This window comes from Rana temporaria, chromosome 4 (genome assembly GCF_905171775.1).
Source record: "Rana temporaria chromosome 4, aRanTem1.1, whole genome shotgun sequence".
Lineage (NCBI taxonomy): Eukaryota > Metazoa > Chordata > Amphibia > Anura > Ranidae > Rana > Rana temporaria.
The window spans coordinates 177,528,533-177,548,604 of NC_053492.1; the positions used below are offsets into that span (position 1 = coordinate 177,528,533).

The following is a 20,072-nucleotide window of genomic DNA, read 5'->3' on the forward strand; positions in this document are numbered from 1 at the left end:
CTGTCCCAACTTACAGGAGCAAGTGTTGTATTCCCCAAACACTTGCTCCATAAGTTGGGACGGCGGAGTGTAAATGCCCCGGCGTAGCCTGGCGGATCTCCAAAGGGGCAGCTTGTATTCAAATTAAGCGCGCCCCCGATTCTAATGAACTGTGCATGCGCCGGGCTTCAAAAAGCCCAGTGCGCATGCTCCAGTTCTCGGCGGAAAACGTCAATGACGCCGACGTGTGCGTCATTGACGTAAAGTCGTATTCAAGAACGACTTACGGAAACGACGTACCCGACGAAAAAACACGACGCGGACCCGACGCCATCCGTAACATGGCCTACGTGGGACTTGCGGAAACTTACTCCTCATATAGCAGGAGTAAGTTTCCACTTACGCAAACGACGTTAGCGACGGTTACGCGACGCAAACTCGTTCGGGAATCGGCGTAGAAGGATCATTTGCATACGCAAATGAGTCCTTCACGTAAATGCCATCTAGCAGCGGCCGGCGTCATTACATTTAAGATCCGCCAGTGTAAGTGACTTACAGATGGCGGATCTTAAGTGTATCTATGTGAAAATGATTCTAAGAATCAGTCGCATAGATACACGGGCCAAAAAAGGGAGATACGATGGAGTATCCTGAGATACTCCATCGTAACTTCTATGAGAATATGGCCCACAGTCCTTAAGTGGGTAAATTAATTTCGTGGTACTCGCAGATTCCCGTGAGCATGTGCGGGCTAGCAAGCCAACATCGATGGTGACGTCAGTGCATCATTCACGTGGTATCGTTTAAACCAACTAGTTTCGCCCAATCAGCTTCAGCTTCTTCTGGGATGTGGGGGGGGGGGTAGTGGTGAGCTTTTGTTTATACACTCCAAAAATTGAGGGAAGTGCAATCATTTTATTTTGCCACTAGAGGCCACCTTAACCATCAACACCACATACAATTCATCTGCAGCTGGCTTTCCTCAATAAAGTTTTACCCCATATTGGGGAAACCTATAGTAAAAATGAAAATTAAAAGGGGGCAAAAAGGTAGCATTAGAGAAACAGGAAAGCATTTTTCTTAAACGGAAAACCAAGACATTAAATGTATTCCTTATTAGGGAGGGAGAAGAGATGTGGGGGGCCGTTTAATAATAAAAATAAAATTAGAGCCCATCACAGTGCCTATCAGTGAGTGAGTAACTTCTATAGCGCTACAAATGCAAACTAAATCGCCTCAAGCTGCTGTATCCAATGTCGTCATCCAGCCACGCTTCAGGGTCTTAAAGGGTCACTAAAGGAAAAACATTTTTTTGCTGAAATGACTGTTTACAGGGTATATAGAGACATAAAAGTTAACTGATTCCTTTTAAAAATGATTAAAAATAGATTAAATTCAATCATATAATGTGCCTCTAGTTTCACTTTCTTTTTTAAACTGGTTTCATGTTTCTGTGAAGTAAAGAGACCCACAGAACAAAAACAAACAAATCCAGGGCAGTGTTTTGTTTTTAAAATGAATCTGATTGGTTCTGAGGAGTTTTAGACACACAGCTTGGACCACAGTGAAAAGCTGCCATGAGATTTTTCATAAGGAGACAGACAAGCAGGAAGTGTAGAGATCACAGCAGAATTACAGCTACTTCAAAGCAAAAACAAGCAATGAGGACATGAAACCAGTACTGCAGTAAGGTAAAGGAAGCTATTTAGCTAAAAAAAAAAAATTCCTTTAGTGATCCTTTAAGTTTTTTTCTGAAGGCTTGATGCTTTTCTTCTACCGAATGTCTGTAGGTAGAGCATTCCATAGCCGTGGTCCTTGGACAGCCTCATCAACTCCTTATCAGTGACCACCAGTACTGCCTCATCAGTGCCCCTTAGTGCCACCTATCAGTTCAGCCTCATCAGTGCCTCCTCATCAGTGCCCACCAGTGCTGCCTCATCAGTGCCCATCAGTGCCACCTATCACTGAAGCTCTATTTGTTTGGAAAAAATTATAAAAAAAATTCATTTGGGTACAGTGTTGAAATGGGCAGGAAGGGGGTGAAAGTGTCCAGTAGGCAAGTGGTTAAGCTGGAGTGTGACAATTATAAAAAGTATTTTATGACTTTCCTAAAAACATATAGCCAGATTCAGATAGACTGGCTTACTTTTAAGGCAGCGTAGCATATCGCATATACGCTACGCCTCAGTAAATCAGAGAGGCAAGTGCTGTATTCACAAAGCATTTTCCGCCTAAGTTACGGCGGCGTAGCGTGAAAGGGCCGGCGTAAGCGCGCCTAATTCAAATGAGGATGAGGGGTGTGTTTTATGTAAATGACTCATGACCCGACGTGATTGACATTTTTACGAACGGCGCATGTGCTGTCCGTGGACATATGCCAGTGTGCATTGCTCCAAAGTACTCCGCAAGGACGTATTGGTTCCGACGTGAACGTAAATTACACCCAGCCCCATTCACGGACGACTTACCCAAATGACGTAAAATTTTCAAATTTCGACGCGGGAACGACGGACATACTTAACATTGACTAGGCCAGCTATTTGTTCGACTAACCTTACGCCGGAAAACGCCTTACGTAAACGGCGTATCTTTACTGCGACGGTCAAGCGTACGTTCGTGAATCGGCGTATCGCGCTGATTTAGGCATTCTAGGCGTAAATCAGCGTTCATGCCCCTAGCGGCCAGCGGAACTAGACAGCTAAGATACGACGGCGCAGGCCGTCGTATCTTAGCTAGGTTTAAGTGTATCTCAGTTTGAGAATACACTTAAACATACGACGGCTTAGATTCCGAGTTACGACTATGGGCTAGATTCACATAGAATTGCCCTGGTGCAGCGTATCAGAGATATGCTACGCCGCCGTATCTTACCTGGCTCTAAGTCGAATCCAGGAAGATTTTGCGCCGTAAGTTACGGCGGCGTAGTGTATTTCTCGGTGCGTATTTCAAATTGGCCGGGTAGGGGGCGTGATTCATTTAAATGAAGCGCGTCTCCGCACCAATTGAAATGCGCATGCTCCGTTTTGAAATTTCCCGCCGTGCTTTGCGCGAAATGACGTGGCACCGACGTCATTTTTTGAACTTCGACGTGAGTTACGTCCTTTCCTATTCACGGACGACTTACGCAAAAATATTTTTTTTAAATTTGACGCGGGAACGACGGCCATACTTTAACATGGCGAGTCTATCTATACGCCACAAAATAGCAGCTTTAACTATACGTCGGGAAAAGCCGACTAGCGACGACGTAAGAGAATGCGACGGCCACGCGTACGTTCGTGGATCGACGGAAAAAGCTAATTAGCATACCCGACGCGGAAAACGACACAAACTCCACCCAGCGGGCGCCGAAGTACTGCACCTACGATCCGAAGGCGTACAAAGCCGTACGCCTGTCGGATCGAAGCCAAAAGCCGTCGTATCTTGGTTTGAGGATTCAAACTAAAGATACGACGCAGCAAATTTGAAAGTACACCGGCGTATCAGTAGACATTTCCCGGCGGATAAAAATCCAGCCGACGGATTCCCAGCGGATAAAAATTTCTTAGCATGCTAAGAAATCTATCCGCTGGAATCCAGTCCAGCGGACTGACCCGGTCGTCTGTACAGACTCACCGGATCAGTCCGTCCGCTCCCCTCCCTCGCATGCGTCGTAATGATTCGACGCATGCGTGGAAGTATTTACCTTCCAGCGTCGCGCACGTTGCCAGGTCATCGTCGCGGATATCCTCTCGTGTGTACGGGGCCTCAGATATCTTTTACATAACTAAAAAATGAGCATTGTCAGCAGGTACCATCAAAACTTTAATTGTAATTTCTTCTAGTATACAACAAAAATGTTTTTTAAATTCTAATTGTTAGATATTGTGGGGATTTGACAGTTTAAAAATAGTATTGGAGGAGAACTTTATCCCTTTTTTGCAGTGCTGCTTACACAGATTATCAATGAGTTAAAAAAAAAACGCAGTAGTGGGAAAAAGGAAACAATCCTTAAAAGGCACTGTTTGCATGACTGGTCATCAGATATCATGGAACAGCAGCACCTGGCCAGGTTGCTAAGATCCTTTTGAGCAGTGTGAGTGCACTGTGGTTTACTGCAGCGAGATTAAACTACAGGTTGGATAGCAGATCCATGTGGATTGAATGCACCATAGATTGATATATTTACATTGGATATATTTCTGCTCAGGAAACAAAAAAATTGAAGAAAAACAGATGGATTAAATAACACACAATTGTAGAAATCTAAACTACAATTTGTTAAAAGCTCAGAGGATTATGACTTAACGGCTACTAGGTCACTATTGTTTCCTTGTGTTCAAAGCAAATCAATTGCCATAAGGGATGCCTTATCTCACACTTATGGAAATTAATGTGTGAAAATCAAAGCAAGAGATAACTCTGCCAATTAACAGTACAGAGAGAATCAGTGCCAATATTTTACGTATCACTTTTACTAATCAAGGGATCCTCCTCTTCTTTTTAAGAATCCTTTTGAGTGTTATCTGGAAAGATAAACATTGCATTGTTCAGTATTCAGGCAATGGGTACTGATTGTCAACATGTTCTTCAAATAAGTGACTCAAAGTATCCGTCTCTCAGGTCACTTCATCAGTCTGCCAAGTCCACCGCTGTCGGGAAAGGCAAAGTTGGACAACACTCTAAGATGTTTATTTGGACCAGTGGCCGGTCCGCCTCATCGTACAGACCAGATGAAAGAAGGTATGTCTCTTTTAAATTCTCTTTTTTTATAACTTTGCAATGGATATTTCTCTTAAAATGTTCATTTGTGTTATAAGCTCAAGTTTGTATTCTTAATTTTAAAAAGTATTTTCTATTACTCCCAGCCTCCTCTAAATCTCCAATATCCTTTGTTCTCGCTGATGTGATTTGACTCCTTGTTAGGGGGCAGCTATGTTTGTTCTACTTGGTCCCACTGTATGTAGGAACATAGCCACCACCCTCTATTGCTTGCTCCCTGGATGAACTAGAAACTTTGGACTATGAACTACAGGATATGTAGTGTGCATAGGGCAGTGCACAAATAATCTCGTTCCAAACAGAGTTGAGGCAGATAAAGAAAGGCTTGGGATCTCACAGAGGATGTTACAGGAAGGGAGAGAAACATAGTAAAAACACATTTTTAGTGAAAAATAACAGTGGCATTATGTAGTTGATGTGTATGGATTCTTTTTGGAGAATAGTGTCAATTTAATAGAGGCTAAAAATTACACTCATGTTTAAAGAACCCAGCTGTCAAAAAGTAAATTGGTTTTAATTTATGTGAACAAAAGGAATGAATAATTATTTAATAACTTAATAATTTTAATATGAAAATGGTATTTTGATGTTTTCAGGGAAAAAAAACACATTCTCTTACTCCAAGCTGTATACTGCACAGTTTTTTTCTTGAACGTTTGATAGTACCTTTTGCATTAACTTATAGCCGTCAAGTGTCACTGATAGTATTAGGGCCCGTTCATACTAGCAGACACATATTACAGTGCATCACACAGGTTTCTTTATTTTTAAAAGTTTTGAAATGTCACAACATATCATAATATTTAGCTGTATGCACTGCAGTAAATGCTGTATATTAATAATAATAATAATAATAATGTGCTTCCATGAACTGACATGTGGTGGCGTGAGTTTTGATTTGGAGAAATGCAGACATGCTGAATCCGTACACAGAACACCCCAACGTACATGAATTGTGTGAGCAGGGCCCTCACATTGATCTTATGCTGAGCAATACCAATCGAAGCAGCTCAATGCACCTGGTATGAATAAGCCGTTACGGTACATGTTTGCTATTGGCAGAGAATTATGGTGTTGCATTTTATTTTTAATGAACAACATTTTCATATAAACCATTTTCATAGTTGCAAAAAAATTAGTCGGGATACTTTTTTGCATGTAGGCGGAGCCTTGTTTAAATTATGGGGCGGGGCATTCATTTGTAGGCGTGCCACAGCAGAAGAGAAAATGTGTGGTTTACGCAAAATAGTGGGTATGGCTTAAATGGGCGTGGCTCGAAAGGGGTGTGGTTAGAGTCTGATATGAATGAGGGAGAAAGAAAGAGGGGGAGAAAGAGAGAAAGAAAGAAAGAAAGAGGGCGAGAAAGAGAGAAAGAAAGAAAGAAAGAAAGAAAGAAAGAAAGAAAGAAAGAGGGAGAGACAGAAAGAAAGAAAGAGGGCGAGAAAGAGAGAGAGAAAGAAAGAAAGAAAGAAAGAAAGAAAGAAAGAAAGAAAGAAAGAAAGAAAGAAAGAGGGATGGAAGGACAGCAGGCCCAGATCCTACACCACAATATAAATATGTGCATTCCAGAAAGTTTAACTAATTGGATGTTAAAGATACTCCAAACACCAGACAATGTCTCCACCGGTCGCCATTTTTAAGAAGACCAAAAGTCGTGTGGCTACAATAGAAATTAAGCTGCTGCTGCGGCCCCGCCCTTCCCTGTCTGTGATCTGTTATGGAAAGGAGCGGGGCGGGGGGTGGGCGGCGCCGGAGCGGCTTGGTTTCTAGTACAGCCACGCAGCTGGCTCTGCCTCTATTTATGTTCATGCTACACCGTAATGGCAGCGGAGCCAGTTGGTCTTCTTAAAAATGGCGGCCGGGGGAGACATTGTCTCCGCCAGCCACGGTCCTCTAGCGGCGGTGGGCCAATCGGTGGCGAAAAAAAACAAGAAAAACATTTCCTGGGACTCCAAAAATTTGGGAAAAGGGTCAAAATCCAATGAATATCCCAGGAAATTCGGGACAGTTGGTAACTATGAATTTTTTGTACTTAAAATAACACTTTCTTTTTCCAAAAAGCATATTGTAAAAGTGATACTTTATTTCCCCCTCTCCAGTGGCATATACTCAGATCTCCTCACTCCCCATGCTGCTCTGCCAGTAGAGAAGTAAAATATCCATCTCTTCAGCTTATGAATGAACATGTGACTTCTTCCCCTCTCCCATGTGGAAGTACTACTGGTTTGTGATTGGTCCAGCACTGTCGCATGGGACTGATGCCGCGTATACACGATCATTTTTTGGCATGAAAAAAACGTTGTTTTTCAAAAACGTCATTTAAATGATCGTGTGTGGGCTACACATAATTTTTCAGGTTCTGAAAAACGACAAAAAAAATTCGAACATGCTGCATTTTTTAACGTCGTTTTAAACTATCTCGTTTTTCGGATTGTAAAAAATAATCGTGTGTGGGCTAAAACGACGTGAAAAACCCGCGCATGCTCAGAAGCAAGTTATGAGACGGGAGAGCTTGTTCTGGTAAAACTACCGTTCATAATGGAGTAAGCACATTCATCACGCTGTAACAGACAGAAAAGCGTGAATCGTCTTTTACTAACACGGAATCAGCTAAAGCAGCCCCAAGGCGAATGGAACTTCCCCTTTATAGTGCCGTTGTACGTGTTGTACGTCACCGCGCTTTGCTAGATCATTTTTTAAAAACGATAGTGTGTAGTCAACATCGTTTTAATGATGAAGTTAGGAAAACTTTGTTTTTTGGACATGCTGAAAAACAACGTTTTTTTTCATGCTGAAAAATGATCGTGTGTACGCGGCATGAGGAGTAATTTATAGCCATACAGTATGTGAGCTTTGACACGTCAGTTTGGAAAGTACACAAGGCTTTACTTTCCCAGTGACAGCAGCTGAACAGGGTGTAGAAGAAGCTCTGTAATGGGTAGAGATGAGCAAACAAATTTGGACTGGTCCTAGATCAGGACAGTTTAAAAGTGACAGCTGAGGTAGTTTTACGTCCTAGTGGATTTACCTTATCTCGCAGCATGTGATGTCCATGCAGTACAAACCCCATAACACACAGTAAATTCGTTTTTTTTTTGCTTTGGACAGTGTGGGTGTTGTAGCATCTATTTAATTTACTTCTAATTACTTGCTGCGTCTCCATTAGGAGGACAGTACCCCTCCCCTCACTTTCTCTTTCATGGATGCCTGATCAGAAAGCAAAAATCTCTCCATTTCTTCTCAAATTATGAGGCACAGAACAGTATTTACCTCAATGGCGACACAGGCAGCAATAAAAGCATAGAGTTATTATAGAATATACCCCCACAAGTGTCAGAAAAAACATGAACAACGATATATGTATATGTATAGTTTGATATACAGTGGATAAAATAAGCATTGAATACTTCAACATTTTTCTAGGTAAATATATTTATGAAAAGGTGCTATTGACATGAAATTTTCACCACATGTTGGTAACAACCCATGCAAAAAGAAACCAAAACAAATGCATTCTGAAATTCATTTCTGTGTGCTAAAATGGAAGGACACAGGGAAAAAGTATTGAACACGCTAGCCAAAATGTATTTAATACTTCATACAAAATACTTTGTTGGTAATGATAGCTTCAAGACGCCTGCTGTATGGAGAAACTAGTTGCATGCATTGTTCAGGTGTGATTTTGCCCCATTCTTCCACACAAACAGTCTTCAAATCTTGAAGGTTCTGTGGGCCTCGTCTATGAGTTCTGGGCCAGATTCACAAAAGGGATACGACGGCGTTTCTCCTGATACGCCGTCGTATCTCTGTTTCTATCTATGCGACTGATTCATAGAATCAGTTACGCATAGATAGCCATAAGATCCGACAGGTGTAATTGTTTTACACTGTCGGATCTTAAGATGCAATACCGCGGCCGCCGCTGAGGGGAGTTCGCGTCGTAAACCAGCGTCGGGTATGCAAATTAGGAGTTACGCCGATTCCCGACGGTTTTTCGCTTTCGCTACGTCGCCGCTAGTCTAGTTTCCCGTCGCAAAGTTAGTCGTTTTTTTTGGTGCCTTAACTTTACACAGCAATCGTATAGCTGTATAAAGTATGGCTGTTGTTCCCGCATCGAAATTTAAAAAATAACGTCATTTGCGTAAGCCGTCCGGGAATACGGAATTACGCCTCGCGCGTCGCCGTTCGAAAAAATGACGTCAAAGTACGGCGGGAGTTCGGAAACGGAGCATGCGCGGTAGGTCCGGCGCGGGAGCGCGCCTAATTTAAATGGCACACGCCCATTTAAATTGGCCCGCCTTGCGCTGGAGGCCGCGGGCGTAGTTTTCATCGCAAGTGCTCTGTGAATCAGGCACTTGCGATGAAAACTTGCGGCGGTGTAACGTATCTACGATACGTTACGCCGTTGCTCCTCTACGTGAATCTGGCCCATTGATCTTTAGTTCTTTCCATAAATTTTCGATTGGATTCAAGTCAGGTGATTGGCTGGGCCATTCTAGCAGCTTTATTTTCTTTATTTTAGACAAATTGGGAGTTTCCTTGGCTTTGTGTATGTGATCATTGTCTTGCTGAAATGTCCACCCTCGTTACATCTTCATCATCCTGGTAGATGGCAGCAGATTTTTATCAAGAATGTCTTGGTACATTTTTCCATTTATCCTTCCTCAATGTATGAAGTTTGCCAGTACTGCTGAAAAACAGTCCCACACCACAATATTCCAGGGTTGCCAACTTTCAGTAAATTTACAAACAGTTTGTAAAATACATATTTTTTGCATCTGTCCATAAATGTCCATTATGGACATGTAGTCTGTGGGCCAGATTCAGAAAGAGATACGACGTCGTATCTCCTGATACGTAGTCGTATCTCTGAGTTCGGCCGGTCGTATCTATGCGACTGATTCAGAGAATAAGTTACGCATAGATATCCCTAAGATCCGCCAGGTGTAAGTGTCTTACACTGTCGGATCTTAGGCTGCAATTTCAGGCTGGCCGCTAGGTGGCGCTTCCGTATCTTTTACGCAAATATGCAAATGAGGATTTACGGCCGATTCAGAAACGAACGACCGCCCGGCACTTTTTTTTTTTACGTCGTTTGCATTCGGCTTTTTCCGGCGTATAGTTACCCCTGCTATATGAGGGGTAGCTAATGTTAAGTATGTAGAAAAAAGGGGTGGAGATAAGGGCCGTCTAATGTGAGCCACCCTCACTGCGCGTAGCTGGAGAATAAATGTGAACACTAGTGATATTTATAAAATAAATGAATAAATTAATAAATATGCAAGAGCTGCTGCTTTAAAAATTATAGAATCCAAAATAGTTAATATGCAAATACAGTGATACCTATTATAAATAAGGTGCCAAATGTGATATTAAACAGCGCTCCAAAAAATAGGTGAAAATGTAAATCAACAAATATAATATTGGTACAGTGACATAGTGAAAAATAATATTTATTTATTTTTCACTATGTCACTGTACCAATATTATATTTGTTGATTTACATTTTCACCTATTTTTTGGAGCGCTGTTTAATATCACATTTGGCACCTTATTTATAATAGGTATCACTGTATTTGCATATTAACTAATGTTAAGTATGGCCGTCGTTTCCGCGCCGAGTTTTTAAATTTTACGTTGTTTGCGTAAGTCGTTCGCGAATACGGCTGGACGGAATTTACGTTCACGTCGAAAGCATGACGATTTGCCGACGTCATTTGGAGCATGCGCACTGGGATTCAGTCGCGGCCGGCGCATGTGCAGTTCGTTCGGCGCGGGGACGCGCTTCATTTAAATGATACACGCCCCCTACCCGCCGAATTTGAATTCCGCCGGACGATTTACGATACGCCGCCGCAACTTTACAGGCAAGTGCTTTGTGAATAAAGCACTTGCCTAAAAAACTTGTGGCGGCGTAATGTAAATGAGATTCGTTACGCCAGCAGAAAGATCCGCTGATCTTTCTGAATCTGGCCCAATATGTCCATAATGGACATTTATGGACAGATGCAAAAATTACGGATTTTACAAACTGTTTGTAAATTTACTGACGGTTGGCAACCCTACAATATTCCCACCTCCAAACTTCACTGTTGGAATGGTGTTTTTGGGGTGATGTGCAGTACCATTTGACCTCCAAACATGGTGTGTATTATGGCATCCAAGTTCAAGTTTGGTCTCATCTGACCAGACTATATTCTCCCAGTATTTTACAGGCTTGTCAAAAGGTTGTGCAGCAAAATGTAAACAAGCTTTAACATGCTTTGTCTTCAGCAATGGAGTCTTGCGTGGTGAGCGTGCATACAGGCCATGCCGGTTGAGTGCATTTCTTTGAAACAATTGTACCTGCTAAATCCAGGTCTTTCTGAAGCTCTCCCTAAGTGGTCCTTGGCTCTTGGGCAACTCTTCTGATAATCTTTTCACTTCTCATAAATCTTGCGAGAAGCACCTTGTTTATAGTGATATCATGTTCTTTCCACTTTCGGATTATGGCCCCAACAGTGCTCACTGACAAATTCAGAAGTTTAGAACTCTTTCTGTAACCATTGCCATCAGTATGTGTTGCAACAATAAGGCTGCAAAGGTACTGAGAGAGCTCTTTGGTTTTACCCATCATGCGATGTTTCTTGTGTAACACCTTGGTAGGCTATCAATTGAGACTGAACCAGCTGATATTAGTTTGCACTGACAAGGGGCAGAATTGCTTTCTAATTACTGATAGATTTCAGCTGGTGTCTTGGCTTTCGATGCCTTTTTGCACCTCCCTTTCTTCATGTTTTCAATACTTTTTCCCTGTGTCATTTCATTTTATTACACATAACTTACCGTAATTTCTGAACGTATTTGTTTTGGTTTCTTTGTATATATGGATTGCATGGGTTGTTACCGACATGTGGTAAAAATGTAATGTCAATAGCACCTTTAGAAATACATTTACCTAGAAAAATTGTGACGTATTTAATACTTATTTTACCCATATATATAAACTGTATGTACAAAATCTGTGAGAAGACTTTCAGATAATTCTGCCTCCACCTGTTGTAGTCTATGGCAACTGTAGTGATTCTATAGTCATGGTACTTTTTCTGTAGGCCCCAGTTGAGAGGTTGTTTCTTCTGCAGGATTTTCCACTTAGGCCTATGGAGGGGAAAAAAACGTTTTTAAAAGTATTTTTTATCCTTTACATTTGAGGGCCTGTCAAACAATATGTCTACAAGGAAGATAGCAGCATGTAATGTATGTTGATCTGAACATATCTCTACTGACCATATATCCTTTAACCACTTGAAGAAAGAGAGGCCCTGGAGATGATGTTACGCCGAGTAAATGGATATCAAATATGTCACATTTTAAAATTGTGCACACCCTTGTAACAGGAACAAATTATGTAAATGTTACTCTCCATAGGCAATGCTTTAAAAACCTTTACATGTTACCACTTTAGATTTACAGAGGAGGTCTAGTGCTAGACTTAGTGCCTATGATCTGATGTTCGTGGCAGTGTCTCACATGTGTGGGATGATCATTGTTTGCGTGCGTTCGGGCCTGAAGCAACCATTCACCTTTGCGCACTAACACGGGGATGGGGGCACTTTAAAAAAAATATATTAATTATAACTTTTTTTTTTTACACTATTGCTTTTCATTTTTTTAAATACTGTTATTGCTGTCACAAGAAATGTAAACATCCTTTGTGATAGCAATAGGCATGTGACAGGTACTTTTGATGGAGGGATCTGGGGTCTATAAGACCCCAAATCCCTCTTCTGCCCTTGAAAGCATTCAAAACACCAAGATCAGTGTTTTTGAATACTTTCGATCATTGACATCCCGGTAAACTAGAAGTGATAACATGTCATTGCCTCCTGGTTACCATAGTGGATACCTGATCAAAGCCGATCCCGACTTTGTATGGTTCTCCGACTAGCCAATTGACGTGGCAGTTGGTAGGTGGGGCAGGAGAACCAGAGTAAGCCGCAGAAGGCGGTTGAAGGGGGGGACATCCCTGCTTGTAATAGCAATCCAGAGGCTTGTTATTCAACCTGGGTGATCCCGGTAAAACCACTTGAAGTCAAATGACGTACTAGGTACGTGATTTGGCAGCAAGTGGCCATAGCTTAAGATTGATTTATTTGAAGCTATATCTTTCAATGTACCTAAATTATTAAAAAGACAAAATTTCTAGGTTACATGCAACATTAATACAGTAGAATAGGCTAATGCCGCTTACACACGATCGTAAATTCCGACAAGAAAACAGTGGATTTTTTTCCAACTGAATTTTGGCTCAAACTTGTCTTGCATACACATAGTCACACAAAATTCCAACCGTCAACGCGGTGACGTACAACACTACAACGAGCCTAGAAAAATGAAGTTCAATGATTCTGAGCATGCGTCAAAATTGATTCTGAGCATGCTTTGGAATTGCATACAGACTATTGGAATTTCCTCCAAGAACTTTTCTTGTTGGAAAATTTGAGAACCAGCTCAAATTTTTCTTGGTGGAAATTCCGACCAAAAATGTCCAATGGAGCCTACACATGGTCGGAATTTCCGACCAAAAGATCACATCTGACTTTTCTTGTCGGATTTTCCGATCGTGTGTACGTGGCATAAAATTTAGAAAGGCATTACATTCATTTGGGCAGAACTAGCATGGTAGTATATAGCTATTACGGAAGTTAGTTTTTAATGGTTAAGTTTACCCACATAAGCTTTGAATGATAAAGAATTAGATAAACTGTACTATTAGTTATCTTTAATGGGTACTTATCATTGAAACAAAAGCATTTACCTATTATGGGTCACTAGCAATTTCTTTTTAGGAAGACCTAGGTTCAGATGTGGATGGAGAATATACTGCTCCTGCAAAATGTCTTGATGTTGTAAAATGTTTTAAAATACAACAAATTGCAGCTATAAATTATTTTATTTAAAATTATTATATTATTTTAGTTACATCGTCAATTTTTAAAATGACATTAGATTGGCAGTAGTCAATTTATTTTCATTAAGGATATCTAGAGGACAAAAAAAGGTAGTGCTGCCATTTTACAGATGTGAAAAGACAGATAGGTGAACAGTGAAATGTCACATGAAATGCACCTAGACTATGGAAATGGCATTTCCCCAAATAGATTAAAGTGTATGTGTAGGCAAAGCTAGTTTTGGATATAATAGGGAAGGATTAGTACTCCTGCCAGGTTTTTTATTCTTCTTTGTTTTCCCACAAGATAGACTCACTCTATTAGTCATTGTGACCATTGACTCTTGACAGAAAACCAACATTTTAAGGTTGTTACAGGAACTTATGCTGCGTACACACGATCATTTTTCAGCATGAAAAAAAAACGTTGTTTTTCAGCATGTCGAAAAAACGAAGTTTTCCCAACTTCATCATTAAAACGATGTTGCCTACACACCATCGTTTTAAAAAAATGATCTAGCAAAGCGTACGACACGTACGACGGCTCTATAAAGTTCCATTCGCCTTTGGGCTGCTTTAGCTGATTCCGTGTTAGTAAAAGACGATTCGCACTTTTTTGTCTGTTACAGCGTGATGAATTTGCTTACTCCATTATGAACGGTAGTTTTACCAGAACGAGCGCTCCCGTCTCATAACTTGCTTCTGAGCATGCACGGGTTTTTTACTTCATTTTAGCCCACACACGATCATTTTTTACAACCCAAAAAACGACATTGTTTAAAACGACGTTAAAAAATGCAGCAGGTTCCATTTTTTTTTTCTTTTCGTTTTTCAGAACCTGAAAAATTACGTGAAGCCCACACACGATAATTTTAAATGACATTTTTGAAAAACAACGTTTTTTTCATGCCGAAAAATGATCGTGTGTTCGTGGCATTAGGTTAGGGTAAATGTCCCAATAGGCACATGCGAGTTCCCAATAGAGATTAAGGCAGCCCATATATGCTGGGCCGGACTTACCATTGGGCTTGACTGGGCTCATGCCCATGGGCCCCCGACCAATAGGGGGCCCCGCCCGTTTACGTTACATTTTTTCAATAATATGCCAGTCATTTAATTTTTCATTTAAAGTGTGTTGATTGGTCTAGCATTTTTACCTGTTCTAGTGACATTGATCATTTTTGTCCTCTGTCCAAGTAGACAAACTGTCTTTCTTTTATTATTACCCTTGTGAAGCAATTTGTTGCAATATTATGCCCAGTGTCTGTCCTTTTGCTGGAGGTGGCATGTTACTTTGGCTCCAATTGCTGGATTTGCCCTTTGAATACATTGACTTTAGAACTTTTTTGTGCCCTTACATCATGTCTTTCGGGACAACGCTATGTTTACTATTAATGACTACGCGTCATCATTATGCGACGCGGTCGTAATGACGTCATTACGCCTGGTCATTCTTCTGAGCATGTGCCGGCATCCGAATGACACTATTTATAGCTGCGGCGGCTACCGATGGACAGACATGAAGGCTCGTACGATGGAATTATATGATCCCTCTCCACCTGACAGGTACAGATTCGTTCAAAAATGCTTATTCATCTATGAAACAAGTGTATTTGATTGAGGAATTGAATCATTCATTCAAACTCAATTTTTTTTAAATAATTCAGATTAATTAAACATTTTTAATAGACTTCAGCAATTAACATAAATTATGTAATTTTGTTTAGTTGTTTGTTCAGAATCGTGATCTCTATTTTTATTCTCAGTTTATCCAGAATTGTGTAGCTCTAATGCATAGCTTGTGTACGTATCATTTTGTTCTATTAAACGTAATGTATAAAAGGTAGGGCCCGAAAGTGACTCAAGCCCGGGGGCCCCCACCACCCTAAGTCCTGCCCTGCATATATGAGTCCATTTATTTAGATTAAACAGAGGGTTGAATGAAAAAAATGACCTGATTCCCCCATCCACACATTTGAGGTAGATTTGGGGAATCCTCCTTGCTGTGTCATTGTATTCTGACAGTGAGGAGACTTCCCCGCTGCCAGAATACACTGATCTGCATTGCAGACTGTAGCCTGCAGCCCTGACTAAGCAGAGAAAACCTGTAGGGTCTACCAATTGACTTCTGTATAGCCACACTGCCCATACATGGATCAAAATTTGTCAAGTCCCTTCGGAACTGGCTGAATTTCAATCCATGTATGGCCAGCTTAAGAGGAATTACTTTATAGGCCATTCCGCTCACATCCTGTTGCATTTTTGGGACGAGATGTAAAGGTAAATCTCCCCAGAGACACACTGCTCTATTCTATCCGAAAGTAAAGTAAATGATTTAGGTTCGCTTTAAACAGAATACAACAGGAACAGGACTGTCTGATCAACTGTTAACTCTCTAATCTAAAATTTATATAGGTCGGTATCTGCTAGCTGACACTTACAGAGGGTGCATGCAGAAGCTATTCAGACTATTCACTTCTTAGCAGTAAAGCCCTGTACACACGATTGGTTTGTCTAATGAAAACGGACCGATGGACCGCTTTCATCAGACGAACCGATCATGTGTGGGCCCCATCGTTTTTATTTCCATCGGTGAAAAAAAATAGAACCTGTTTTACATTTTTCCTATGGTTAAAAAACCGACAAAAAAAAAAGATTGTCTGTGGGGGTGTCCATTGCATGCCCAGAATCAAGTCGACGCATGCTCTGAAGCATTTTTCTCAGCACGTAGTAGTGTTTTACATCATCGTGTTGGACACGATCGGATTTTTAACCAATGGTGTGTAGGCAAGACTGATGAAAGTCAGCTTCATCGGATATCCGATAAAACAATCCATCGGATTAGATTCCATCAGATATCCGATCGTGTGTACAGGGCTTAAGTTAACCTCTATAAGAAGTTGGAAATCAACTTCAAACACGTGTCACGCAATAAAAAGGGAGGGACCCATTTTGATCTATATGTAGAGGTGTGCTTTTTTGGAGCTTTAGTTAGATGCATTGTTATACATCAACATACACTTATTTGTGCATTTTGACTTGTGTACATCTGCAATGAATTTTTGACTTTAGAAATTGGATAAGGTTAACAGCCATTGATCAAGGCTTTTTAATACCTGTTTTTAATGCATCAATACATATTACATAAAGACAATATACACCAAGCCACTATGAATTAGGCTGTGGAATCCCTGTAAAATAGTAATATCTTATTTAATCACAAAATTTAAAAGGACTGCGATGGTTCAACTAATGATGGACACGTTATAGTTACTAAAGGATAGTACAAAAATGATTTTATATAGGTAATTTATCTGTCTGCATCTGTGGGATCAAGAAAAAAAACACCCTCTTGAGGTACAATTGGCCACAGTTGTGCAGAAAGTATTTTTCATGCTCTTGGCTAAAACAGTTGACATTTGAACTTGATGTCTGCTAAATAATTTTAGATATTCTTTTAATTCTGAATACGCTTGTCCTATTAGTCTTAGGCACCCCCTAAATGCATTTTAAACTTTGACTTGAATTCTAAATTCCCAGCTCTGTAATCTCTATTGTTTACATAGGCAGACTGTAAAATCACAGTGGGAGCAAGCCGGTGGCGCCACGCACTTTCACTCAATACCCAGAAGTGGATCACGTATATAGATATATATATATATATATATATATATATATATATATATATATATATATATATAGATAGATAGATAGATAGATCTATATATATATATATATATATATATATATATATGTGACCCTGCGAAGAGCAGTAAATCTACTACAGGACGGTCAGCAAGAGGGTAACAACTAATTATAATTTTCCTGTGCTACACTGGCTACTCAAGGCTTCACCTAAAATAATGCTTTTGAGAAAAACATACCAGTAGTTAATTTATTTGTGATGCTATGCTTACAGCTATAACAATTTCATTTTTGAACATTACAATGCTCTAGTATAACAGTTGATATGTTCCTACTGACCCTTTTACAAGCTGATATATGATTATATAGCCTTTGGCAAATCTATACACTAAGTCCTATATTGTAGGCCCTCTGCTGTTGTTTTTTTTTTTTTATGTGTGTGTTTGGTGCAGTGAGATCTTCTCTGAGCTAAGGTCTGTTAAGTTGCTGTTCAGTTGATGAAAAGATCTGATGAGACATCTGTGCTTTCACCCTGCTTTTTTTTTTTGTCGTGAAGTTGGTAAATTAATAAAAATTCCTAGCCAAAGTGCCAAAAGTACCACACTTGTCATTTGGATTTGTCCTTTAAATATGTCAGCATATGACAATTTTTTGGACTATGGGCCACCTGTAGTTTGGTTGGATTGTTATTCCATCCTGTTATGATAGTGAAGTAAAAAAACAAGTGTAAATACAGTACATATTCATATACCCAGAAAATAAAATCTTTAGAAAATAGAATAAAAAAAGACACAAAGGCAGTGACAATCAAAGAATTGCTCTAATGAGAAACTAACGAGATCACCTTGGAAATGAAGTATAAAACATTAATGAAATAATTAGCCAAATTGATCCTCTTATGTATTTTGAACTTATAAAAGTTAACGTCCTGTTTAAAGGCAGGCACCCTTTCTTAGCAAGAGAAATCTCATCTGTGTGGCCCTCTGAGACTGGTACAATGTGTTATTTGCCTGGCCTACATGGTTCATTTTAGGAGATACTTCATAATTTGGCATTGTTTGTGATAGTTGATTCAGGAAGAGTACAATGAGTGCTGATACATGAGAATTTGTTTAGCAACTGGACAATGAGTGGTTAATGAGTACAGACACTTAACGCAGTAGCAAACCACGGCATTGTGGAAAAAAAAAATATTAGTATGTACATACTAGCAAATTTTGAGAGATTTACCTTAGAACGAAGCCCTCCAGCGGTGCTTTGTCAACACTGACAGGGCTTCCACCTTCACCTGGTTTTCCTTCCAGGTTCATGGGCTTTGGCAGATTGAATGGCCGAGCTGCTGTAGCATCACTGGTGAAGTCATAGCCACGACAGAGCATTCTGAAGAAGCGGCATCGGTATGCTGATTCTTCAGAGCACATGTATCATCAGCTGCTGCTCACCTCAATGTCTCCTACATGGGACACGTTTAGGAGATATTCATTTTACCTACAGGTAAGCTTTAGTATAAGCTTGCCTGTAGGTAAAAAATCAAAATGAGGCTTTACTACCACTTTAAGAATGAGTGTTAAGGAGAATGTGTAATGAGAAGAACAATTAAATGAAATGCAAGACTGACGCCTAATCCTCACATGCAAGACTATCTTCTGCCACTAAACTGCAAGACCGACACATGAGACTCCTCACATGCCAGGCTAATTATCCTAATGTAAAGCTGGCTACTGACATATGAGGATTGCTAGTGACATATAAGGCATACTCCTGACATGTGAACATGACTACTAAAATATTAGGTTGAGTACTGATATGTGAAACTAACTACTGACATAGGAGCATGACCAGTGATAAGCACATCTGATATGGGAGAAAAAGTTTTGACAAGTACACACAAGTCCTAACTAGTAATAGTAATACTACCCAGTGGAAACTGTTTAAATTACAGATAAAACTGTAACAGCTTTATTATCTACACAAATAATCAATAACTAAAAAAATATATTTCTGTAGAATTATATATATATATATATATATATATATATATATATATATATATATATATATATATATATATATATATATATATATATATGTGAATATAATCTTTTAAAAGAGCAAATTTGTTCTTTTCATTACCTATAACAATTAGTTAATAAAAAAAGAGCAAGAACCTGCAGCTGTAGGGGGGAGCATTCTCTTTGACCATTTTGGTCCATGTACCAAGTGAGTTGTTCACCCATTATTAGAAATTACTATGTATCTGCTTTTATTAAACTTACTACACTATGTCATATGGGTGTTCTTTGTACCGTGCCTAAATGAACTTAAACGAAAGCAATAAGAAATGATGTGTTATTTGTTTCAATGTTCTTCACCACCATGGATTTAGGCAAGCAAGGCAGCATTTTCAGTATCTTATAAAAAAAAATTATGCTTGTGAAAAATGCTGTGCAAAGGGTGCACCATTGAGTTTGCATTCACAACACAATTGTTAAACAGCTGTGAGCCGTAGCTGAGTATACTGTATATGGACAGTCCTAACTATTTCTAATACATCTAAATGATGGAAGGAAATGTCTTTGGGATGTATTGTCGAAGGAAAGAGAAATGGAAATAAAATGTCCTGGATAAGGTAAAAGGAAGAGACTACCTTAGTGAGAAAGGAGGCTCAAAGCTGAAATTTAGGTATTGCTTTTATTTTTTTACATAGTTAAATTTTTCCAGCCTGGACCAGTCACTGCTGGCTGATGAAGTCTGCTTG

At 39.9% G+C, this 20,072-nt stretch overlaps 1 protein-coding gene across 3 annotated transcripts in view; it reads left to right on the plus strand.

Moving 5' to 3' along the window:
* Positions 1-20,072, plus strand: part of KCNMB2 (potassium calcium-activated channel subfamily M regulatory beta subunit 2) — a 607,102-nt gene that overhangs the window by 479,535 nt on the left and 107,495 nt on the right. For 2 of the 3 annotated variants that reach the window (XM_040349404.1, XM_040349403.1), the window contains exon 3: positions 4,582-4,701. In XM_040349404.1, the coding sequence (XP_040205338.1) occupies positions 4,646-4,701 (56 nt within the window). In that variant the 5' untranslated portion in view covers positions 4,582-4,645. Of the gene's footprint in view, positions 1-3,948; positions 4,702-20,072 lie in introns of those variants that run through there. The other variant, XM_040349402.1, reaches the window with a different exon arrangement.